The 27,070-nt window shown below is 35.4% G+C and overlaps 1 protein-coding gene across 1 annotated transcript in view; it reads left to right on the forward strand.

Annotated features, from left to right (window-relative positions):
- The first annotated feature begins 1,556 nt into the window (after positions 1 to 1,556).
- The window catches only part of LOC140759987 (exocyst complex component SEC8), a 51,649-nt gene continuing 26,135 nt past the window's right edge, over positions 1,557 to 27,070 (forward strand). The window contains exons 1-15 of the mRNA XM_073096739.1: positions 1,557 to 1,732; positions 1,832 to 1,904; positions 6,902 to 7,114; positions 7,207 to 7,380; positions 9,577 to 9,681; positions 12,123 to 12,232; positions 12,528 to 12,704; positions 16,573 to 16,738; positions 16,820 to 16,926; positions 19,826 to 20,130; positions 20,230 to 20,396; positions 20,560 to 20,675; positions 23,668 to 23,735; positions 26,454 to 26,572; positions 26,663 to 26,712. Of these exons, the coding sequence (XP_072952840.1) occupies positions 1,845 to 1,904; positions 6,902 to 7,114; positions 7,207 to 7,380; positions 9,577 to 9,681; positions 12,123 to 12,232; positions 12,528 to 12,704; positions 16,573 to 16,738; positions 16,820 to 16,926; positions 19,826 to 20,130; positions 20,230 to 20,396; positions 20,560 to 20,675; positions 23,668 to 23,735; positions 26,454 to 26,572; positions 26,663 to 26,712 (1,937 nt within the window). The 5' untranslated portion in view covers positions 1,557 to 1,732; positions 1,832 to 1,844. The remainder of the gene's footprint in view (positions 1,733 to 1,831; positions 1,905 to 6,901; positions 7,115 to 7,206; positions 7,381 to 9,576; positions 9,682 to 12,122; positions 12,233 to 12,527; positions 12,705 to 16,572; positions 16,739 to 16,819; positions 16,927 to 19,825; positions 20,131 to 20,229; positions 20,397 to 20,559; positions 20,676 to 23,667; positions 23,736 to 26,453; positions 26,573 to 26,662; positions 26,713 to 27,070) is intronic.

The following is a 27,070-nucleotide window of genomic DNA, read 5'->3' on the forward strand; positions in this document are numbered from 1 at the left end:
CAAACTAGCCCTCTCAATAAATATTTTTTTTTTCTTCCAATTGAAAGACTTATATTGGAAGGTCAAGTTATGCATTTAGAAATCATACTTGACCTTTTAAAATTTTTGTGTTGTTGTCCTCACCAGTTCTATGCAGCTGCTTATTTACTTTTATCTCATATGTCCAAGTTTGCATTAATTTCAGATTGGTTCATGATCTAAGTAATTTCAGTATCCAAGTCTTTTTGAGAGCCATTTGGTGCTGAATTAGTTTCACATATGTACTGATTTTGGATCTGGATTTATTCCAGTTTAAATCAGATCTGAAACAATCCCAGCTTAGGGCAGATCAGAAAGAGCTTCAATTTAGTTCATATCTATATTAAGTTCATACTTGGATTAATTCTTAAGTAATTCAAATAAGAATTAATTTTCAGATCTGGATTAAGTCATTATGAATTTTGGTCTATGTTAACCTTGCATATACATATATATATATATATATATATATATATAAGTACATTATATATGATACATATATAATTAAGGATTTTCATGCTATTGTAGATATTTAGTGAAGTTAAAGGAATAATTGTGTTGGTCATTTGCTTTTAAGTTTATGAGCTTAGGATAGTTATTGGTAATTTAGATTTTAGATACACTGATATACCTATTTTTTATAAATTTTTTTTGTTATACATATGTTTGTTTAAATCAAAATATTTTGAAACTGAATGGAATCTGATCTTAATTAGATTTTGATCTGTATAAGAACCGCCTCTCCGGGGAGAGCGACTCATTAATCGCTTTATTAAAAGCATTATATATATAAAAGAATAATATTTTAATATATTGGTATACATAAGTCACCTCAGTCTTAGGGGTATAAACGAGCTGAGTTTGATCGAGCCTGACTTTGATGAAGCTTGGATTGAAATTAATCTCAAGCCTTGCTCTGTGATCTAGTTTGAATTGAAATAATTTCTATTCGAGCCAATTTTGAACTTATTTCAAACTTGAGCTGAGCTCGAGCTTAAACGAGCTGCTCAATTAGCAATTTCAAGCTTTATCAATTCAAGTCATTTTTTAGCCCGAACAAGCTAGAAATAAAACCTAATTCAATCATAAAGATATAGATATTAGTAAAGTATAAATTACAAGTAATAAAGATAATTATGTTCGAAAACTATAAGCAACCAATACATACATATATATATCCGAGCCTTATCGAGCCGGCTTAGGATCAAGCTTGGCTCAACCTATTTTCGAGCTGAGCTTGATTGAGCCTTATCAAAAGAGCTCAAGCCGGCTGGATTATTTTGACAGCCCTAGACTCAGCCTTTCTTTGCCCAGGCGCTACCTCCACAAACCAGACCCGTTTCCATGCCTGAAAGCCCGACCCGCATTCTAGCCCGAATCCACAAACCCGACCCGTTTCTATGCCCGAAAGCCCGACCCGCATTCTAGCCCGAATCCTCGGCTCGAGTCTGAAACCCTATGGGCTAGTCTATTTCAGCCCGGCCCGAAGCCAGCCTGGCCCGTGATATGATCATCTCTTCCCAGGGTCCAGCTGGACTCAGCGTTCTTCCCCTTCCATCGTGACATCGTCCTCCTGCACCTATTCAAATCTCCGGCTTCCCCGAGTCTCCCCCAAAGGGTTGAAGAACAAAATCCCCCGTCCGATCTCGATACCTCCAATCCAAACCCAGCTATTCCCGTCGATGAGCTCGCTGGTCCTCGAATAGATCCGGAGGTCCTCCTAACCCCTGAATTCTCCAACTCCGTTCTCGTTTCCTCGGATCCAGTCCTCGGGATCTCGATCTCCGTCTCAGATCTCTAATTTTTGTCTCAGATTGGATGCCACGATGAGCTCCGGAAGGAACAGAGGGATCTTTGACGGGCTGCCGATTCCTGCGGATAAGTCTGTAAGTTCTTGGATCTTTCTTTTCGTTTGCCGAGGTAGCGATGAGCTCAGTAAAGTTCGAGTCAAAATCTCGATTTTGAGGTGGTATATAATAATATCATCGTGGAAGATATGGAAGTGCGAAAGAAATAATAGCCATTATTTGATTAATTTGAGGTCTTGACTCATATGTGCTACTAGGTCTTTCGTGCAATTCCTGCAGTGGATATCATTAACTGCTATGTATTAGGAAATATAGAAGTCTGTTATCCCTCGAACATGATCTCTGACCCATCACTTGAGCTTTGCTTCCCTAGTCATTTTTAGAATTGTTTCTAATTGTTGATATACATATATCTTTTCAAAACCATTGTTTGGTGTGGTTAACGTGCTGGAATTTATACGTTGAACTTTAACTGGTTGAGATAAAAACTTAATGTGCTACAGGCATTCTTGAGTAATTTGAACAGGGAGTAGGAGTTTGATGTGGTCTAGTTAGTTCCTTTGGTAAATGCGATCGCTCATGTGCTACCCAGATGACATATATGATGTAGTGTATTCCAATGATATGCTAGCATTCTGAATAAATAATTACAGAGACACCAATAATACTGTGTTAGTTTGATTTGTAGTGCTGTTACATGAAATGTGACATAATTAGGAACTTTATTCATGGTGAACATTATTCCTTGAGGTTAATGTTGCTTAACAATAGCTATGCTACATGCCTGACTGAATGCATTTACTGCTTTATGTGGCTTGTGGCTCATCTCCAAATTGGTTAAATTCTGGAGAATATGTAATGCTTTATGATCTTGTATTGGATCTCTTTGTAACCCAATGAATGCTATACCCTTTTATTCTGCTAGTTCAATCAATGATGCAACAAACTCACTGTGTATGTTTATATATCTATAGGCACATCTTGAGTATATTTTGTCTGTTATAATAAACAAAGGACATACAACTACATATTCTTCACCTAGAATGAAAATATAGGATAAAGCCTATTAAATTCAAGATTGTATATATTGGTCTTGGTCCTCAAAAAAAGGAAAAGAAAAAGAAAAAGAAAAAGAAACTATATGTATCATCTTTATTGACTGTATCTCAGTTGTTTCAACTTTAAATTAAATATTAAATTGTCTCACTTCTAAAAATGATATGAAATAGATAGTTTAGAAATATAAATATAGCAGAAAAAAAAACAAGAAATTTAGATTATTCACATAAATTAGTAGCAACATAGTATGAAGAGTGAAAATACTAAGAACAATGTCGAACTTGGGTGGGTCTAGTAAGTAACTGTTCTCCTCAATGTTGCTTGAGGACAAAAGAGGTTAGAAGCCACTTTGTAAGAGGAAGCTAGCAATTACCTTTGAGAAAGAGATGGTTGGAAACCACCTCTACATGCGAATGTCCTGCAACCTTTGATGAAGCTTTGAATAGAGCGCTCTCCTGCAGATCTATGAGAACGTAGGTGATTGAAAGAGTTGGTAAAAGGAAAAGGAAAAGGGAAAGACTAAGGAGAGAAAAAGAAGCAACAAAAAGGAAATTTCATTGGCAACCACCTCCGTAGAGCTACACCATGCTAGATGTGACTTAGATTGGCTGAATCTATCACCGGAGAAAGAGAAGCACATAAAGAGAAGAAAAAAGAAGGAGAGAGCATGTAAAACAGGGGGCTTAGGACATTGATAATTAATATCCCAAATTAGATTTAGGTTGGGTCCAAACTTATGATCTAATTCACATCTAGCCCATACAGAGAAAAAAAAAGAATTCAGAATTTTGTTTGTATGTATCAGCTCCAACATTGGTCAATATGATGATACGACCTATATTGGGCCGAAAAGTAAAGGGACATCTTGGTCTTAACCCCCATTTTGGATCGTTTATGGCTGATACCAAGCCATGCCAAAAATTAATGATGCTTCAAAGCATTGCTGTGAATTCAAATATACCTATTAGTTGCAAATCCACAAGGTTTAATAGTATTAGTTTATTAGACATGAAAATTATAAATTTTCTACTTATTTCTTATGATTTAAATTTTTTCAGATTACTTATGAAGAACTATATATTTGGAGTGCCTTTATATTGAAAGAAATGGATTCAAAAGCTTTAATTTCTATATTGAGCATTATTATCTATCTTATACCGTCAAATTTGAGAAATTCCCTTTTGAGTTCTCCCTTATAGGGTGTTTGAAATGAGTGATTTACACTAAAAATTCTACATAATATGTTAATAATCCTTCACCAAGAAAAGATTCTTTAATGAATCACATTGGATCATTCTTATTCATCATCTTTTTTGACAAGTGAATGTATGATAAATTAGCATAGATTAAATGAAGCCCTGGGAGATACCAATCTCTACTTGCCATTGATACCCTTTTCGTTTCTTCTTTATCTTTATTTCTTTCATAAGATGCTATAACCATAATGAGTTCAAATAGTTGCAATCTTATGTTGGGTAATCTTCTTGATTCTAGGAATTATTTCTCTAGCTTACACACCTTTGTTTGATGAGACATTATCAATTTGTTCTTTTATGTCTAGAATATTGGAGATCATAGATCCTTGATGTTAAGCTTTTAACCAAGGTTTCGAAAATCGGTATCGAGATCGGATTGGCTGTTTAGCAAAACGATACGTATTGGCCATTTGTATCGGATTAAACTATTTTGATTAAATAAAGTTCTAAATATTATTTAAAAATATTGAGAAATTTCTAAAAATTTAGAAAAAATTATAAGAAAATAATAATTACTCATAAATAAAGCTTAAAAATCTCTTTTCCTCCTTATCCGTCTAATCGTTAGTCTGCTATATCCCCCTCTCTCTCTCAGCAGCTATCTTTCTCTCTCTCTCTCTCTCTCTTTTTGCAGCAGCGCCGAAATCAGCCAACCGGCTGGTTTCGGCCCAAATCAGGATTGGCTGAAACTGAGATCTATGCTTTTAACAAATTTATGTTAAGATAACTCTAAAGAATTAGCTTCTATGTGTTTTAAGATCTTATTACCTATTGGTTTTTCTTTTATGATCATTCTTTCGATAACTTCATAGGTTTCTAGTTGCATGAAAATTGTTTCTTATAATTTATTTGATCGTAACTCGTATAGACTGAGAAGGCATGAAGATAGAAGTGTTTCTATGGCAAGTAAAACGCTAAACCCTAAACAGAAAAGACTTTAGCTCCCGTTTAGTTTGAGACTAAACAATTTCCTTGAGCTTGATTAGGGACCACTAATCATGTTTGGTAAACCAAGACCAACTTTTTCCTAACCAAGTTCAAAAGGTGAGAAGGAGAGAAAAATAAAAAGAGTCTAATCTCAACTTACAAATATACCCTTGAAATGACTAGCATTTACATTTTAGAAATTTAATAACAATATTTTGATACTATTTATATGACAAATCCTCAATATTTCCTAAAAAAATGATTTTTCACTTTTGCATGTCATATCAAAATAATAATGACAATCCTATTTGAAATCCTCTCTCATATATTCTCAATTTTCCTCTAAAATAAACATATTCCTCTCCAAAAAAAATTTAAAACTTAATAAGTTCGTGATATCTTATAAGGTGGTTGCTGGCTTTAGTGCGCAAGCAATTGTAAGCCCACAAGACCAAAAAAGAAAAGAAAAGAAAAGAAAAGCCGTACTTGCTGGCTTGTAGCTATGCAAGCTTGCAAAAAAGGGGTCCTTAGTGATTGCGGTTGCAGACGTAAGTATGTAAGTCCTCAAGCCTGTACTTGAAAAAAACAATTTTAATAGTTGCGGGCTTATAAGCCTTAAGCTTGTAACATGTTGCAGGCTTACCATCAAAAATAATTCATATGGAGTTAATCTAATATATTATACCAATTTTGACCTAATTTGAATATATTTGATATATTAATTTTGGATTTTTAAAATTTGGAGCAAAATTTGGGGAAAATGAAAAATTTTCTTTGATTCTTATATTTTATTTTTCATAAATCTAGTAACAAAATGCTAGATCTATTATTTGTATATCCCAAATTAACTTTTAAAGGGTAAAACAAAAGAAATACTTAAGAGAATACAATAAAAATTTACCTTTTGATGAGATTTGAAGAAGGAATCTTAAATTCCTCCTTAATCTCTTCTACTTCTCCTTTCTTTCTTCTTTGCTTAGTTCAACTTTCTTCTCTCTTTAACTAGCCCTTAACGAGTTTGGGACCTGACACCCAACTTATGTCGCATTACGATTTTAAAAGACTGTAGGTGGTAGATGGGCTAATAGGTTATTATGTTGTGCCTAGGCGCTAAGCGGGTGCCTAGACGAGCGCTAAGAATTCAAGATGGTTAAAAAAGAAGAAGTAATTGTTAGCGAAGAAGTTAAAATTAATACCTACAATCTAAACTGTATACTAATGCATTCTTCATAAGAACTATAGCAAGCTAAAATAATCCACTAAATCATCAACATATACAAAAATTTTGAATTTTAGAGTCAATCTACATGTTAAAATATAATATAAGATGCTAAGGTGGGTCACCTAGGCGGGACCTAAATGGAGGCTAGTTATATTTTATCTAAGGTGGTAGCATAGGCATTAAAGCGGGAGTTTTTTAAACAATATTTGTGTGGCACAGGTTGACACGACCCTGTGCTAGTGGCACATCCTGTGCCAGGTGCCATTTTCTCATCAGCATGGCTATCCTTGACTAGAATGATAGCACAAAAGGCAAAAAAGAGGACCTAATATAGAAAATCTAGGATTCCATTGCAGGTTATTAAAGTCATTAGTATACCTTTCTATGCAGTTCAATATGGAGTTCGGTATACCTAGTTTATGATGCAGTTTCTATGTTTCCACTTCCATCTATTACCAAAGATTTGTTTTGCAACTTCCGTCGTGGCTAGTTCAAAATTTTGTTTTAGAGCTTCTGCATTGGCAATATTTATAGATCACTATCATTTGCACCTTTTCTGGTTATCGTATTTTTCCTGATTTTGGAATATTCTTTTCATATGTTTTCTGCAGTACTTAAGAGAAGGGCTCTCTAGAATAGATGATAGTTGGGCAGCTGCACGCTTTGATTCTTTACCTCATGTTGTCCACATATTGACGTCAAAAGACCGTGAAGGCGAAATCCAGTTCTTGAAGGAACAGAGTGATCTCATTGAGGATGTTGTTGATGAAGTTGTACATGCATATCATCATGGTTTCAACAAAGCAATTCAAAACTACTCTCAAGTTAGTGTTTACCTTTTGACTATCTTATAGTGGACTGGTGGATACTAAAGATAGCAGTTAACATGACTTTGCTTCTCTTTTCCCCTCTTCAGATCCTGCGATTATTTAGTGAATCAGCTGAAAGCATATCTGTGTTAAAGGTTGACATGGCGGAAGCAAAGAAACTTCTCGGCTCCCGTAATAAGCAGTTGCGTCAATTGTGGTATCGATCTCTTACACTAAGACATATACTCTCTCTGCTGGATCAAATTGAAGGCATAGCCAAGGTGTGTATATTTTATTTCATCATGTTGTGGACAATTCCGATGCTTCAAAAACAGAAGCTCACAAAAGTTTTTAATAAGTTGCTGTTCTCAGTTCATGACCCGAGCATTTTCTCTTACTGTAGTCTGATGTGAAATTTTGTTTTGTTTATGTTGTGTGCCCCTTGCACTTTCTAGACAACAGGAAAATGCTAATATGTTTCAGAATTGTAATTATTAATTAGGATCTTTTATCCAAGGGACCATGCTTCTGATTCCTACTTCCTTTACCACATTAAATTTTTAATTCCCGTCTCCAATCTAGTACCAGTAGGCCAATATTGTTAAGTTGTTGAACTTTTTGTCAGCTTCCATAACCCCTAAAATATTCTTATATACATGTAAAGACAAATGCATGGTCATGTGCCAAACAGGAAGCCAACTAGAGGATCAATAGATTAGGCCTAATGACTGTTTGTTGACTTGATCTCAACCCTCTAGAGAGGTGCCAAGCACCTTACAGGAACAAAGGTCAACTTCAGAAATCTTTAAGCCACTTGTCTATTTCTTTTGTATATATATCCTTCAAAAATCCTTTATTTGTTTGTATGCCTCTTTGAAAGTGATTATTTATATATTTCTCTTAACACATTGTTTTTGCATGTATACCTTGTAAAACCCTTAATTTTTATATAGATACCTCTTAGAGTTAACTAACCATTAAAATTTGAACAATTTAAATATAAAAAGGCAAAAATATACTTATTATACTTTTCACATATTTCTCTTAACTTTGTCTATTTTCTATTAAATCATTGAGAGTTAACTTGAAAAGTATCCGGGAGGATATCTTAGTGTATTGAAAGGCGGCCACGGGTTGTAGGTGATCAGCCCACCACCTAGCACCTAGGGGGATTTTAATATATAGAAAATAATTATTTTTTCTAAATTATATATATATATATATATTATACTAATATAGCATTTATAAAGTTTTAATAGTGCAATTCATAAGCATAAAAATAATAGATTACAAATTTATAACTCGCAAGTATGTATACATATTTCATTAATATCTTAATAATAAATTATCACAATCTAAAATAATATTGAAATGCATTAATAGTTGGTGGTTTCCAATGTTAACGTGAGAGCAACTGGGCTCTTTACCACCAGAAAGCACAGAGAAAGAAGACAGAGAAAAGAAGTTGGTGGGTCCAATGTTAGAGAGAGAAAAGAAGAAGAAAAAGAAGAAGAGGAGGAGATGAGGCAATCCATGAATTCAACAAAATCATTGTTCGTCGCTCGACGCATTCGCTTGCCACCGTCGCTCGTTGCGTTCGCTTGTAGCCGCCTCTTGTTGCCTTCGAGCCTTACTTGCTGGCATTGTTCGACACCTTCGCTTAATACTGTCGCTTGCCGCCTCCGCTAGCGAGAGAGAGAGAGAGAGAGAGAGAGAGAGAGAGAGAGAGAGAGAGAGAGAGAGAGAGAGAGGGACTGGCTTATGTCGGCGCAAGGCGGCCAGAGCGTTGCCCTGCCACGGGCTGCCAAAACCAATTTTCGGAATACTGGGATGTATATGCAAATTACATATGTTCTGAGGGGTTATACATATAAATATTAATTTTAGAGGGCCATACAAGCAAATAAGAGATTTTTTAAGGGTATGCATGCAAAAGAATCCTTAATAGTTATGTGCTTCAGATTTGTTAATTTTAGTCAATCAATCTTTCTTACTAGTTGAGCTACTAATCATATTGAAACCTGGCCAATAATCCGTGCCTACTAATTTCCATGTCCATAGTGTGTCTGAAGTTTATTTTTAAATTATCATATACCTCTATCGAGCATCATACACATCTCCCAAGAGTGTTTGATGAGGGCTGGTGTCAAACATTTGTCAGTCACAGAAACGACATGGTAATTCAGCTCTTCATTCTTCCGGGTTGCACATTTTCTCTCACGGTTTGCTATAATAGCAGATGTAGCTCTACATGGAGGTCATACCTAATAAAACAGAATGAATAAATTATGTTCCTATTATTCAAGAAAAACATTTTAATGTTCCTCTATTAGTTCCAAAAACATGTCCGTTATCCATGCTATCATGTAGCACTTGGGACATTTCATACATGTTTTTCATTAATTCAAAATTTCAAACTGAATACAATAATGTGATATTACATGTAGGATTGTCTCTAACTTCACATTTCCTAACAGGTGCCTGCTCGCATTGAGAAGCTGATTGCAGAAAAACAATTGTATGCCGCAGTTCAATTGCATGTTCAGTCAATGTTGATGTTAGAGCGAGAAGGCCTTCAAGCGGTTGGTCCTGAACAATCAATTTCTTGGCATCAAGATTTCAAAATGTGTTAGTCTAAGACTTAAGTTAGGCTTGCTTCTTTATATTTCTTTTAAGACGCTGCCGAAATTATTAAACAGATGACATAAAAAATTATGCCAAAACTATGTCTCGGTTCAATATCTTAAAACACAAATAGGAATTTATTTTTCTAATTGACTTTGTACAAATTTATGGAGATTACCTTGAGATATGTTCGCACATCTTACAAGTTTATAGTGTTTGCTGTAATTTGAAGCGTATGCCACAGATCTGGTAACTTGAAGGTTGCAATTGTCACCTCATGAAGTAAAATATTAGTTTAAAATTATTTCTTTTCATGCTTTGGAAACAAATCACACTACAGTTAAACAGTTAACACTATAGATCTGTCATCAGTAAACTTTTGGTCCATTTTTTAAACACTTTGTTTCTAGTAAACATATGCAGAAAATTTAACAGACAGCAAAGCAGAGTTGGTATGCCACGTAAACTATAAAAAGCAGAGTAGGAAGTATGCCTACCCAGATTGTGTTAGAACTTAGGTTTACAACACATGATCCTATTCTTAAAAAAAGAACTAAGAAAGAAGAATTATAGGTAAAAGGATTGCTAATATGGTACTTTATTATGCTGTTAGAACTTCTGTAAGACATTTCTGAAGAATTCTCGTGTGCTTGGTCTAATGTTAATAGTATAATACTTAAATAATAACAGGAAATTCTTTGTTAACTTTAGTCTATTCTCTATTCTCTAGATCTCTGGAAAATCAAAATTTACATGGGATGACACAAACTTATGTAGCACTATTTAGGATTGTTTGATATACATTTGCAAAAGGTTTTCAATGCATGTCCTGATGATGAATTATGAAATACATCAAATAAATATATGTTTCGTAAAACAAAAATATAGATTCATATTATTGCTTTTTTTTTTCTTTTTCTTTCTATATACCTATCATCCAATGATGAACTATTAAACGGATATCTGCAGCTCTTCAGTAGTCACCAATTTTACTTGAATGTCTTGGTTTGGATTTTTTTTCCGTATTTTGGTTAAGAATTTCTTTTTTATCTTTTGTAATTTGATCAGAAATTTCACTTCAATTAGAGGACATTGAAAAATGATCAATTTAAGGGATGGAGCAACACTATCTTCAATAAAATTGTTTCACTTCGTTAAGCCTAGCACCTTTTGATTTCGAAAGGTTTGGCTGAAAAGTTAGCGAAAGTTTAATTTCCTTATCTTACCTGAAATTTTAGTTCAAAATTTCTCAAATTTCTGTGTAGTACATGAAAGATACATTTATTAGTTTCTATTCTTCTAGTCAAAAGAATGAAAACACTTGTGATCTGTGGCAACTTATTTCTGGTTTTTGTATTGATTAAAACTCATCCTAAGCTCCTCTTCAAAAATCTTGTAGACCTAGCCTTTTTCTTCTCTTTCACACTTTATCTGAGTAATTTGTGAGCTTGGAAAGTGTTTCCGAAGTGAATAAGTTATTGTTGGCTTAATACAGTTAGAACCCTAAACCCTAAACCCTAAACCCTAAACCCTAAACCCTAAACCCTACCAATCAATGTGTGAGGGTGGAAGGAGATAGTCGGTTGATAGTCCAGCTATCCTGGTATAAGGTCATCATGGCAAGTTCGCTGCATGCGGGAAGCACAAGACCTGTTTGTCTAAAGATGTGGACAAATAGATACATTTAGAGTTTAGACAAATGTAGAAACATGAAAAATGAAATTTCACAGCTGGTTTGTATTATCTTTGTTATTTCTCTGTAGGCTTATTAACTTCCTGTTTTGGTCTAATTGAATTGCTGAATGCTTAGATTATGATGATAATGCTGTTGTTAATGCTCTTGATGATTAATCATGAGTCTACAGTAACACTCAGTCTCATACTAGATCAAAATTGAACAAAATCAAAATAAAATGAAACTGGGTTGACACAAAGCGACTCAATTGAACCAATGTCGAATCCAATTGAGCTAATTGCATCACCAGTTCGATTGAATTGAATATGAAGAACCCAAATTGCATTCAATAGAGCATTAATTCCTACATCACAATCTTGATTACTTCTTTGGTGCCTCAATTACTAAAACTGCATTCTAAATTATCATTTTTAAGCTAACTTATTTGGAAACTTTAGATATTAATTTTCTTCTCTGTAAATCTAACGTAGATTGATTGAAACAATATTATCATATCCTGATGGAAACCATTTTTAATATCTGTTAGTTAAGTCATCTATAACCAATAAAAACAAAGGCTTAATGCTGAACCTTGCGGCGGCATATTTGTTTCTTTCATCATTTGATAATTTTGTATTTCTTTTGTATGCTATTTTTGTAAATTCTATTATATTTTGCTCTGGAATCAGATAATTGTCATTCACATGCTAGTATAATTTTAAGGTTGGTGCTCTTCAAGATGTTCGATCGGAGCTAACAAAGTTGCGTGGGATACTGTTCTATAAGATTTTGGAAGAGCTACATAGTCATCTTTATAATAAGGGTGAATACAGGTATGGTTTCTTAAATTGTAATAGGATATTGTTTGCCTTGATTTAAACCTATATTTCATGTTCTTTAAATATTTGAGCACAACATATCACAAAAAAGATACATGCTTACAGATTACAATGATATGCATGCATTCTGAGTTACTCTTTTGTGTTTAACTGCTGCTAACTGCCTAGTGTCTTTGTTTCCTCAATAAGCTTTGTTAAATGATCACTGTAGATCTCTTGTCACTCTTCTATATGTGAATTATAGTTACTATCATTGGTGATATTGCCCCAAGCTTATGACTCTCTACAGCTCAACTACCTTTGCCATGCTAGAGGGGGATGATGTACCAATTGCTGCTGCCCCTGGATACTCTGTAAGCAGTACACAACCTCTATCTAGGAGGACTAGATCATTGAGAGTTGATAATCGCTTTGGTGGGCCTGCATCATCAGATGGATATTATAGGACTGGTTCTCTTGACGATGGGTATGGCTTGTAACTACTTTGCTCGGTCTCTGCATATAATTGGTGTTATTTTATTTCTTGGTACAATAAAATCTAAAAGATGTGCTTCCAGAACAACTTTCTATACCTCGAAGTAACATATCATCATGATAATAGTATGTGTACTTGGGTGTGCAGTTACTACTGCAAATTTTAAGGGGTTCAAAAGATCTGATAGTCAACACAAACATGGATTGCTGTGCCCATCATGATAATAGTATGTATACTTGGGGCATGCAGTTATATTGCAAATTTTAAGGGGTTCAAAGATTTGATGGTCAACACAAATATAAATTGCTATGCCTATCGGCGTTGAATGATACATATCATGCTAGTTATTGACACTGATACCAGGGGGGTATTTTGATACTCTCTCGTATACTTTTAATGGACATGGGCATGGCTATAGGGATAAGAGATGAAATTTTAGGGAAGATATGATTTCTAGTTTGACTAGGTTTAAATTAAGATTCCAAAACTTGATATTGGGATCAAGATTGGCTATTAAAAAAAATGATACGTATCGGTTGTATCGGTTGCCCGTATCGGATCAGACTATTTTTTAATCATATAAATTCTAAATATTATTTAAAAATATGAGAAAATTTCTACAAATTTAGAAAATGATAAGAAAATAAAATTTATTTACATATGAAGTCTAAAAACTAAAAATATATTAACTTATTCAAAACTTTGATAAATACCAAATTCTCTCTTTTTTCCTCCCTTTCTATATTATTGTCAAGGCAGATTTTTTTTCTAATTTTCTTTCTTTTCTTCTCTCTACCTTCTCTCTCTCTCTTTTATTGCCACAAGGCAAATTTTATTTTTTTAATTTCTTTTCTCTCCCTCCTCTTTCTCTCTCTCTTTCCCTCTCAATCTCTCTCTTCCTCCCTCTCTCTTACTATTGCAAGGTAGTTCTTTTTTCTCCAATTTTTTTTTCATTTCTTTTCTTTCCCTCTCAATCTCTTCCTCTCTCTCTCTCTCTCTCACACACACACACACACACACTCTCCACTCTCTCTCTCATTTCTTTATCTCACTCTCTGTTACTGCAGCAAAGATTGAAGGAGAGAGAGACAGATAGAGAAAGAGATTGAAGAAAAGAAAGAGAGGAAGAAGAAGAGAGAGGGAGACACTAGAGGAAAAGTAGAGAGAAATGAGAGAGATGGGGCACCTGTGAGAGAAGAAATGGAAAAAATTAGAGAGAGAAGAGAGATGGAGTGAAAGAAGAGAGAGGGAGAGCCTGTATCGGGCCGGATTGGCCGATCCGGTCGATACCTGCCCGAAACCAATCACTGGACTGGTTTAGGCCATGGATCGGGATCGGCTATGATTTAAATAGATATGCAAAGTCAAAATTAAAACCAAGTTGGAAATCGAAAGTGAAAATCGAATACTCGAACTAGAAAACGCTAGTCCTAGTAGGACTAGGAAAACCAAATACAAGTAGGAAAAGGAAAACAAGACAAATAGTATGATTAGAAAAAAACTACAAATCCACCCGGACCAGATCAATTTTTTCATTAAGATAGAATCAAGATTTACGTACATCCCATCCCAACACATTGATGCTTGAGTGTTTAAGTAAACCTCTTTCACATTTCCTATACGAAGAACTATTCCTGTGTCCATTTGGTTCACAGCCGAGATGTGGATCAATCTCTTAGAACAAGTGTTGTACTAGGTTGATGATGCAACGATTCAGCTCCTAGTTTTTCAGTTCAATTAGGTTGATGATGCAACGATTCAGCTCCTAGTTTTTCAGTTCAACTAGGTTGATAATGCAATGATTCAGCTGCTTCGTCTAGAGCCACTTTCTCCGTCTTGACCACGAATCGTGACCCCAACAAACATGGTTTGACTCCATGTGCGAAGGCAATGCATGAGAGTACTCCTCCAATGGCATAGTCTGAGGCATGAATGCTGGGCCTCCTGCGCCTTTAGCTCACCTTTCGGTTGTCGCTGGTGGTGGTTAGCTTAACGTCAGGAGGCATGATGGGCTAGAAGGAGGCAAGCAAATGAAGGGAGACATGAAGGGCTTACTACAAGAAGCAAAGCTTTGTAAACTCGACAAGTTGCTTGTAGAATGCCGACTACTTTTTGATATAAGGGGAAATACTGAGCTTAACCAAAAGTTAATGAAAGACCTCTTTTATCATGAATTCCAAGCACTCTGCTAATTGTAGTAACTCTTCTCATACTTTGGTAGAAAGTATGCTCCATGAGGGTATCAAAAACTCGTAGATGATAAATTTGAAGCTTCTTGAATTGTCTCTTGTATGCCTCCAATTCCTTTTTATAGGTGTGGAGAACCATCTCCTATTAGGAATAGGAGAAACTCCTATTAGGACTAGGAAACTTAGAAAAGGAAAGCTCAAAATCCTAGTTTCACTTTCTCTAGTTTTTTTTCTACTCTGGTTCAGTCTAGGTAAATTAGAATAGGAAAATCCAAGTACTAAACCACTTCTGAAATTCACTATTCTCAGATTGGCGGAGTAGTACTGTTCATCTGTACTATTCATCAGTAATGTTCATCGACATTATTCATCGTACTATTCATCCTTTTAAACACTTTGACATATTTAGCTTATCTTTAAATTGATATTCAATTGCTTTGCACAATTGATCTTCTATAAATAGTGTCTTGACTATATACGTGTATCTAGATTGTACAACTCGAATATAAGTGATTTTATCAATGAATTAGCCATTACATGTAGTTGCACTCACAAAGCATATCTTACTTTAAACAAACTTAATTTAGGTTCTCTTTCATCCATTTTTATACCTATTTGTATTGTGCTGTTAATCTATATAGATTATACTTCAAGTTTTAGAAGTTGGACAGAAATTTTATTTTTCCTCAAGTTATTTGTACCCTACTTGGAAGATCCAAGAAAAAATGGGAAAAATGATGAGATTAGAATCTAATTGCATAATGTTACACTAACATCTACTGTTGAAGGACTTTATATTAGCCCTTAAAACCTATTTTAAGGCTCTAGAAAGGTTTAAAGACTAGTTTTTCAACTTTTTTGACATGTCAAGATTATTCAGAGTGCCAATGACACACCTGCTTGACATGACACGTGTCGGCAATATGTTCTATGTCGAACCAAGATCAATATATCTGGTACTATTGGCACTACAATCATTGAACACAAATAGAATCTCCATAATGATATCCAACTACTGGTTGTTGAGAGTTGTTGCAAACCGAACTTTACCTCCAAATTCAATGAAGAACTAACTTACTAAGAGTAAATCTTTTGACCATCCTTATCGAAGAGATGATAATATGAAATGTAAGTTCTTTTAATCACATGGACAATGTCAACATTCTTAGCATCTATTGCTAGCTTGCTATCATCTTTCATAACTTTCAGTACCACCAAGAAACTGTTAAGTTATCATATTGTCCAGAAGAGATTTGATGAGTTGCAGGATCTGAGGCTTTTCCCTTATCAATAAAGTATAAGTGCTGTTAATTAACATATGTCTCTTTCTCTTAGTTCCTTATAGAGAATTTTCTGAAAACATGGTTATTTTTTCCCTGAGTGGTCTGTCATGTGGAACTTACTTGCTTCCTTTGTTCAAGGTGCAAGAAGCACCTTTAATTGTAGTTGTTAAAGCAAAGAGAAGGTATTATTTAATCTTCAAAATATTTGCAGTGTTTTAAATTATCTTGATAATATTGAACATCAAGAGGAAAAGTATTTTTTGACTAACTGAGGAAAATCTAAATTGCTTCTATAGTTCCTTTCCTGATCTTGCACTGGTATTATCTTATTTCTTACCGATTCATCCAAGACCATCAGTGCTCGCGTTATTCTGAATTTCTTTCCAGTTCTTCATTTGATGGTCATGATGACGAGAGTAGCTCAGAGATGCATGAAGGTGGTACCTTTGATGGTGCACGAAGCCCTGCTGGTGAGGGGCATATAAAGGATCTTAAAAGTGTTTCTCGTGAAATTCCTTCTTGGCTTTCATATGCTACACCTGATGAATTCCTTGTAAGTTCAATAACCGACTTTTGAACTAATCTAATTCTTTTATGAAATTATCCGACTTTCTTTTGTTATGCATTTCTGTAGGAATCAATGAAGAAGACTGATGCTCCACTTAGTGCTAAGTACTTGCGAACATTAGTAGAATGCTTATGCATGCTTGGTAAAGTTGCTGCTGCTGGTGCTATAATATGGTATTCTTTCTTCTTAATTTGTGTTTTATCACTTTATGTTTCTTATATCATAATAGGGTTGTAATGCTTCTTTCTTGGTCACCTGTTAAATAAATTCTGTAAATGAGTTCCAATCTTTCCAAAACTTTTGTTGCGGATAATATGTTCATGAATCACGAGAAGAAAGAGCAAGGACGTAGGTATGCGGGACAGGCTGGTCATTGTCATTTGTAAAAACTCTGAAAAAAACTATTTTCAGAAAGGACTAAAAAGAGATTAGAGAATAAGGTATATGAAGCTCTAGTAGTCTTAACTAAATTTATGTCTTAAATCATCTTTTGAACTTGAAGTACTTCCAATTTGAAGAATAGAGAACTTATATTCATATGAATGAATTTAGTAGGTAACTTTCATGTTAATTAGAGTCAAGGATTATAATGCCTCTAGCATTTGCCACCCAACACAAGCCCCATATAAATGAAGATCGTGATGTGGTCCATGTGGAGAGTGGTAAAAAGAGAGGAGAAAGAGAGGGAGGAGAAACTTTTAACCTGTCACCTCTATTGGCATTACTTGTTGCTGCTGTCATTGCCCTTGCCTGTGGCTGGTGCCCTGACTGAAATTGTTTAGAAATGTATGGGAATTATCTGACCGTCTCTTTGAGTGACAATCTTTTAAGTGGATTGTCACTTAAACGATGATATGATTAAACTATCAAGTCTCCGCTAGGCTTGGGGTAGCGGAGGCTGTTACAAGTGGTTGAAACAATTTTGGCTGCCAGTAGAGAAAGCGGCTAGTGGAGGTATCAACAGTTTCAGTGAGACGAGGGTGTTAAAACAGGTTATATTCTTTTGTTTCTCTTTCTTTCTCCGATGTTCCATTTCCATTTTGAAATCTCATGCAGGTGGGATGTGCTGCCCCTTTGCCCAACATGCACTTTTCTGGGTGGTACTTAAAACTTTTGTTGGATCATCTGGATTTTGAGTAGTAGTTTAATATAAAGACTTTGCTTTATCAACCTTTCATTTGGAATCAGATAAACTCTAAAAGAGGTAATCCAAGTGCATAAAGCTTTTGCCTTTTGGGACCTTTTTCCTGATTTAATAGCGGTTTCATGAATATATCAACGATGGCTGTGCCACAGGGATGGCCTGTGCCGACTATTGACTGGCATGAAACGTGCCGTGGTACTTATTGGCTGCGTTGCAAGAGAGGAAAGAAAAAGATGAGGGAGACTACCTACCTTCACCTTTCGTCGCCCATCGTCGACCTCATCATTCCTACTCGTCGTCGACCTCATCGTCGCAGCTTGTTGTTGTCCTTGTCACTCCCTGAACTCGAGGCATTGCTTGCACTTGTTGGATGCCCTAGCTTGAGGAGGAAGAAAATATTAGTGGGTTGGGTTGGATTGAATAAAAACTTAAGTTGCAGATCTAAGTTTTTATTCAACCTGACCTGGCTTGACTCGCTGACCCTTTCTTCCTCCTCAGGCTAGGGCACCCGATGGGTGCGAGCGGTGCCTCAAGCTTAGTGAGTGATGAAGATGACAGCAAATAGCGATGAAGAGGTCGACAGCAAACAAGGATGGTAAGCTCGAAGACTAGGTTACTGTGAGGTTGATGGCAAGCAATGAAGTTGCTAAGAGGGGTGCCGTGCGCGTGCCAAGTGCCGGTATGTCGTCGGCATGGCCATGATTAAAATATATACTAATATAATGTTAGAATCAAAGTATTTATTAATGTAGGTATTTCTATTAGCATCTCATCAACACTTGCCATGTCATTATGCTAACTTATCATCTTATTCCCCTTATCCATCTTTCCCTCCACCCTCTCCTCTCTCTTTTTGCCTCAACCTTCTCTCCTACCTCAAAACCCTCTCCTTCCCCCTCCCTTGAGCGATGACACTGCCTCCACTTTCACTATCTCATTAGTGCTCTTCAATTATCATGAGCTGGGAGAGGAGGGAGGAGACGTTTTTGAGAGAGGAGAGAGAAGGGGTGAGGGTAAGAAGATGGATTGGTTGGGAATAATATGGCAAATTGATGAGGTCTTATCCCAATGGAGACACCTAATGAATAAATACTTTGATTTTAGTAGTATATTAGTATATATTTTTATTTAAATTGCTTTAAAAAAAAGAAGGCCCTATTTGGCGTCTCCGGAGGAGATGTAAGTAGTCTTACCCTATTATTGTAGAGGCTTGATACACCTTTGTTAAGGTGAGGTGTTCCATTCTTGTGGTAGGCTGACAACACAAGGAGGAGGAGGGGCATTCCAGGGTTTAGCCACACACACACACACACACACACAGAGGGAGGGAGGGAGGGAGGGAGAGAGAGAATATTATTCACTGCCCATATCTGCTTCTCTACAGCTGTATATAAAGAGAGCTAAAGATAGGAAGAGCTACAAGGCTAAACAAGCAACTAGGACTCAACCCAACGTAGCGAAGCAACACAATAACTAGGTCCATTGACCTGACTAGGCTAAGCCCAAACTAACAAAGTGACAAATAACTAGGCATCAACTAAGCAACTCCGAAAGTGGTGCATCAAGGTTGTTTCTATTCCAGAATCTCAACTTATTTTCGCACTGAGAGAAACTCACAATTATGAATTAAGAAGTGTAAAAGTCTTAAAAAAGACGAATAATTTTGTTGGATGTTTGCAAAAATTGTGCTGTCCGAGTCTTCTGGAATAGTTGTGCTTCTCTTTCATGCGAAAAATAGAATATTTAGAAAGTCGGATTTTTACTATTATCATATAATTGATTCAGATTTTGAGTTTTGTTATCTGAATGTCTAAAATAATCTCCTCAAAAAATTGTTCAGCTAGATGATTGGAATATGAATTTATTGACTCTGTTTCCAGATACTTGTGATTTTTCTGTCCATAATATAACTATTCTCATGTTGACAGCCAACGACTGCGTCCTACTGTCCATGAAATTATTACTTCAAAGATAAAATCATATGCAGAACGGAGCATATCAAGATCACGCCTTGGTCAAGCTCCCAAAACAGCTATTTCAGAAATATATTCGTTGAAAGGGCTCCCAGAGAGCTACCAATTGTTGAAACAGAAAACTAAGAACGGGTCATCCTTTACGGGAATTCAGCTAGCTGTTAGTCCCATCTCACCGGCGATGACACCCATGGGAAAAGCACAATGTGCAGCTAGCGAACTTCTTAGCTCAGTATTAGATTCTATTGTCCATATTCTTGGTGAGTAATCTTTTTCCTATGTGTTATTTGCCTTGGTTTTCTAGGAAAAGGTGATATGCTAGCTCAGCTTGATTTACCTGGTTACTCCGATATGGCCAGAAAATCATATTATTGTTGGGGAGCTCCTGGAATCAAAGTCAGCCTCACAAAGCGACAGTATAAACACACCAAAGTCCACAACAGGTGACTTAAGCTGGAACCCAGATTCTGAATCTTCTCAAGTTAATGGAGGCTTCGGTATGGCCTTCTCTCTGACTGTTATACAGGTAAACTGCAGATCAGTTATCCTAAATGCCATTCTAGAGGTTATTTATTTGTCTTGTCTTCACTACATACTGAATCGCTGAATACTATTACATATCTGAAATTTGTTTAAAGGAGATATTCCATAATTCATCTTCATTTTCTTTGCTTTCTCCATGTGAACAGAGTGAGTGCCAACAACTCATATGTGAAATCTTACGAGCAACTCCAGAAGCTGCTACTGCAGATGCAGCTGTCCAGACAGCTAGACTTGCAAACAAGGCCCCTGTGAAGGAAAAGAGGTTAATATCTCATCAAACATATAGTACATGTCTATTGTCTCTCATCCCTTATGTTCAATATATATTGTGTCATATTCTTAATCCTCAAGTTGTGTAAGTTATTTAAACCGTTTGATGCACTTTCTTTTTAATTATTGACCTGTAAATCTCAGGCACAATGAAATTTAAGGAAGAAAATCAAGGTAATATTATGTGAAGGAACAATTATTTTGTAGGTGCTGTGGATAACTGGACTGTATTGCGTTTTAGAAATAATCTGCTGGCATACAAGAGTAATAAGCTTGACGCACTACTTTATTCTTATAGTTGTTCCAAACAACTTAATTTTTTGAAAGGAATAGCCAATGAGGATTGTTTGTTTCTTTATACTAGGATGAATTATTTAGACTAAGAAAGTGGAGTTATTTCATCATTTCTCTTATTTAGAGTTATCTTGGAACCAGTCAAGGTTATAAGCTGGTGGTAAAAGACCCGTAGCATTTCCATTACCTAATGTAACTAAGTGGTCTTTTTTTCCCCTTTTTCTAAGAAGTATATGATAAATGTGTATTTAATGCTACGTTGGCATTAATCACATTTATAACTTTGTTGTTCTTAGATGAACTTAGTCATAGGATATTAATGTTGACAATGATATCATTCATTGTTATCTAGCTCAATGACGGTCGTGTCGAAGGCACGCCCATGCCACATGACTATCAGCACGCTCTGACGTGTCGCCAGCACACCTTTAATATATTTAAAAAAAAAATCAAGATATTTAGAAAGTTTTTGGGTCTTCGACACGTCATTCTTTAGTTTCTAGTTTGAATTTATATATTAAAACCTACATTAGAGTCTTTATTTTAGATTATTATTATAGATGACCTATTTTATTAAAAATATAGCATAATCAAATAGAAATTCAACACACATTTATTAAAAAACTAGTATTAATGATTAAACATTCCATAATGTAATTAAACACTCCATATAATATGATTGAACACGTATTATCATTCAACACATAATATTAAGTGATAATAGTTTAATAATTAAACTTAATATCTAGTTGATCGTAGAATGACGAAAAGGATCAAAGACTTTATTTGTCAGCACAAGAATTATACGAGAATGTTGCGTTAAATATTATTGATAATTTTAAAATCTCATCCATTGATAGTATTGCTCATTGTAACGTCTCACATAGTCTTCATACAAATATGAATTTTACAATTCTTCTATTATATGATATGGATATTAAACATCCACAGGAACGATCGGCACTCGTACAAGCACACCATAAGCATATGCAAATTATAAACATAGATTATAATATGGGTGTTGTGGCAGTGGTTGTGATTGATACGATAGTAATGATTATAATGCATTTATATCATTTTGTGAGTGCATCTCATGACACCTAAAGTTAATTAATGACGATTGATAAAAATAGAAAAAAGTTAAAAAGAATGGACTCCACATGACATGCTATGTTTGTTAAGAAAATGACTAAAGTTGATTGATGATAATTGATAAAAATAGGAAGTTAAAAAAAATAGACTCCACGGATATATCATGTTTGTCACATGATAAATAAAAGCATCACTGAATATTTTAGGTTTACTATTCTAAGGAATCCATTTCGGATCACTACTATCCATTTTACCTCACGCTACTCCTGGCAGGTGTTGTGCCACCATAGCATGGCCATCGTTAATCTAGGTATTACATTTCCTTTAAATGTGATTCAAAATTTTACGTGGTCATTTTACACATCCATCAAGTAAGAAACATTACTTCTCCTATTTGTAAATCAGAGTAGAGTAAGTGTTTTTGATATATGTATAGAATTATGAAAATGGTAGTATACTCTTTCCTCTTTGCCCTAAAAGTAATTCAAAGTGGGACACAAACTACATAAACAAGTTATGTTGTGGGAACTGAGAACCTTAGACATATCAGAGAGGACACTAAAGACTCGTAAGAAAATCCAACTTAAGATATTAATATGGTCATTTGATTGAAGCATAATTTATTTTTAGTGACTCTCCTCTCCTACCTTGAAATTCGGCTCTCTGAATGGATGTGGTAACAACTTCCTTTCACTTGGTTCTCTCTAATTTCTCATATGTTCTGAGAGGGGATCCAATACAGTATTTGGCAGTGTCTCTACCATCCTTCTGTCACTATCAGTGCCTCTCTTGCTTTGGTCGGCAATGTCTTTTCTCCTTCTCTTGCTCTTCTCTCACGGATGCTTGCTCCTCTCACCCTTGCTTTGTTTGATGATGCTCCACTCTGGATCCCTCTCTCTTTGATTGGTGATGATGACTTATGTCTGTCCTTCTCCCTCTTCCTCTTTCTCTCTTCAAGACTTTGAAGTTTGAACCATGCCAATGGCTGTGTTGCTGCTGTGGCATGAGCATGGTCTTCTGTGGCAACACCTAACATGGTAACTTCCATGGCATGCAGATTACTTGCCAACATTGGCTGTGGCATGACAATTGTTGATTCATTTTTTTTTAAATCAATTAAGTTTTGTTATTTTTTCCTTTTGAATTAAAATTCTGATTTGTTTTAGTTTCGCTTGGTAGGTGAGGAAATGAAATGGTGGAAAAACACTTTGATGAAGATGAATAGGATTAAAAAGGTTGCATTAAGCTTAAATTGTAAGATAATGGGATCAAATAGCTGGATTCTGGAGTGTGTTAGTTTCTAAGCATTAGTAATTTTGTCCTTATATGTTTGTCCATTGCCAACTTGTAGTTGTAAATCTTTAGTCAAAACTGTTTCCAGATTTCAAAAAGAGAGGTCTTCATTTGCAATAGAAGTTCCTATTTCTCTTTCATATGATGTTTTGACAAACGCCTCTTATGGTGGTAGTATTGCACATTTGCAACTATGTCTTGACACCCCAGGATTCCATTGTTATACATCTGCTTTCTAATCAAGTTTATTCTTTAGCATTTCCTTGCAAATTATTTTTCTAGTGTTGATTATTGTTTTGTTACAGGGATGGATCTGAAGGCCTTTCTTTTGCTTTTCGCTTTACAGATGCAGCTGTTTCTATGCCAAATGAAGGTATGATTTATGAATCATGAGTTACAAGCCTGAAAAACTATACATAGATCTATAATAATCCGAGTTTGAAGGGCTATAGCATTTGTTTGTCATTGTTCTAATGCACTAGAGGCCTTTATCTTATTGAATTTGTTTGTTGCCTGAATAGATGGCAAGACCCAGCTCTCTTATAGTATCGTTCTTTTTTTCTCTCTACCTCAGCTATGCTTAATTGGGTTTCAGTCATTATACGCTTCTGAACCTCTTAAGGAAGTATATGAAGAGACTTACGAGTGCCTAGTCTGTGTCAATTTAGTAAAAAGTAACAGTATGTTGAATTTGAATAGACTTGAGCCCTCCCAATCCCTATCCTTTCAAACTTAACTTACCACTGTGACCATGGCCAATAACTAATGTTATTCGACAGATGTATAGGTGACTAGAAATATCTGGAAGTCGAAAGATGGAGCTAGGTCATTCTACCTGACAGGAATTCTTAATCACTACCTGGAGTCTATGCAAGCTCACTTGCTCTTTAATAGTGAGTGATTTTAGTTGGTTAGTTGTCAGCAAATGATAAGAAGCTTTAGTCTTACTGAATTGAAGCCTTTGTTCCCTTTGTTGTGTACTAAAGCATGTAGGCTTTTTTCGAGGCTTACTAACATCATATTGAAAAGAAAAAAAAAAGTAGTGGAATATGGTCTGGCTAGTGAAAACTAGCCTGGGACAGCTTGTGAAAGATCTGCATTGTTCGCTTGCAGCAATTATCTCACAGTACTTAAAAAGCCTTTTAGCAAGAAATATGTTAGCTGCTTCCATCTTCAATACAGATTCATGCTGGCTTAAGAAAATAAAGGAACTTCCATATTGGTGGTGACTTTTCTATAATTAAGACTGATGGTTGGTAAACTGTCAGATCAAGTTGAAAGCAAAATGTTGCTAGTTGCTACACATGATTTTCAATAGTGCAGCTGAGTTATTTTTGAGGATCAGGAATTTGATTCACTTTATAATGCAAAACCTTGTAAAGTCAAAGATGATGATTGTTGTTCTATACCAGAAACTAGAGGGAACTGATGGATCTTTAATCATTGAGGAAGTTTTCATCTAAGAAAGACTGATGCTGAATATTGGTTGAACCTTTGGAAGAAAAAGTTTATGCAACATGCCAACTCTTTTCCATTGAAGATCAGAGATTTGCATGTGCAATGATGTCTTTTTGTGGTAACTTTTTTAATGAAAGGAGGTTTCTCTTCTCTATGAGATACAGTGGTTATTAAGACCTTGCTTTCTTGATACTCTTTTCTGATTGAAAGTGGGCTAGGCCTAGTTAAGTTTTATACTTTTATTAATTGGAAAGAAGTACAATGAGGGGGAGTGAGGGAGAGAGGGAGGAGAAACACAAGAGGGGAAGTTAAAGGAAGAAATAGGGAGAGGACAAGGAGAAAACATGAAGGGTAGTTGGGAGGCAGAAGGCCAGTGGGGTGTTTCAACTGGTTCCAAATCTCAGAGAAAGATATTTAGAAACCATTCGTGACATCCAAAATAGAATGTGCCTGGTGGAACAGAAAATGGCCTTCTTGGAGATTCCTTACCTATGCATAAATTGGATGTAAAGTGGATGGCACCAATTGTATTAGCTTTGTAATGTGAGTGATAGGACATCTGAAGAGATCCTATCTGTCAATCATTACTAAGAGATGTGAAAACTTACTGATTATAACATAGATTCTCTGTTAATCAGCATCAAGAGATGCAAAAACATACCAATGAACTTGATAATTAAGGTTATTTGGGATCTAATTCATACAAAAGAAATGTGTTATATTATAGAATATAAAGTAAATTTTATCGAATGATGCATTGATTGGAGGCATTTGAAAGATATCTTTGAAGTAGTCTGATTTAATGCCTTGTTCAGCTTTTCCTATCTCTTCCTGAGAGATTAATTTGCATTGACATGCTCAGCATCTAAATCTTTCACAGGCTTCTCTCTTTTTCTTTGTGTCTAAGCAAGGGGTTGTTTACTAAGTTCCTTACTTTAATTGATCAATCAGAAATTTGTTTCTAATGGATCTTTATCTCAAAAGAGAAGATTACCACTGTCACCCAATTGACCCCATCTACTGGAAACTTTTGAGTCTTCTCTGAGGTCCTAAAACCAAAATTCAAACTACAGTCAGAGGTACTGCACTTTTGATGGCATACATATTATTGATCCACATAAGAGTCAACCTATAGTACGCCAAAATCTTGAGTGGTATCACAGTATTCACCTTGTTGGAGCTCATCTTACACTGCCGTTTCACTTTCTAATTCTAAGTTACTCCCTCAAACAATGTTATGAGTTATGACTTCCATTAACTTGAATGCTTCTTGTAATGCTAAAAAGAGAGAATAAACTTATAAATAGTTCAGAAGAATGGTTAGTCATTCCAAAGGGCAACTAGTGGACCTTCTTGCAATACATATATTTTGCATGTTTCAACTGGATAAATCTTAATATCTTTTACCAAATTTTCAGAATGGCTTTTTCATAAATAGGAACGGCTTTAACCAGATTGTCTGAACATTATATGTAGCTCAGTAAAAAGTTGTTTACTCCAGTTAACAGTTGCTTTTTTTTGCTCTATTGTCAGCATCTTTAAGACCTTCTTGCATTAGCTGTTGGTTCTGTCACTTCTGTCATAATCTTCACATTTCTGAAATTTAATTGCATGACCTTTTTTTGCCTTTAAGCTGCTGGCCAAGGATGGCGAAGGGGTCCAAATGTACAACAGGAAGGGTATGGAACTACAGCTGTACTACCAGATCAAGGGATTTATCTTGCGGCATCAGTTTATCGCCCTGTTCTTCAGGTTAGATGTGCAAAACATTTAGTTTCCTTTACATATTAAATGGTGCAGCAAATTACTTTAGCTGCTCACAGAATTGGTTGGTCTTTGTAGTTCACTGATAAAATTGGATCGATGCTGCCTCAGAAATACTCACAACTTGGGTATGCTAGATATTTCTGCCCCCATTCCCGTTACGATTTTTCAGACATAATTTGTTTGCATGTTGTGGAAGTGCTTGTGTTGGTTTATCTTTATATCTTCATTTGACAATACTTGTGCTTATCCCTAGAGAGTTGCTTTTAAATTTTATGTGTTTGACATGCTTTTGACTTTTGAAAATTATATTATTTAGAATATTGATATAGATTTGTGACAAATGATTTGTCCTTCTGGAGCCTTCCCTACTTTCATTCTTTCTGTAATGCATAGCAATTGTCTAGGTATAGAGGATGGTTACTTCATAAGATATCTTAGAATACTCATTTGTGTGACTCCATCATAACTAGTAGGACACTGTTC

Source organism: Typha angustifolia, chromosome 5 (genome assembly GCF_048772165.1).
Source record: "Typha angustifolia cultivar Huaian chromosome 5, ASM4877216v1, whole genome shotgun sequence".
Lineage (NCBI taxonomy): Eukaryota > Viridiplantae > Streptophyta > Magnoliopsida > Poales > Typhaceae > Typha > Typha angustifolia.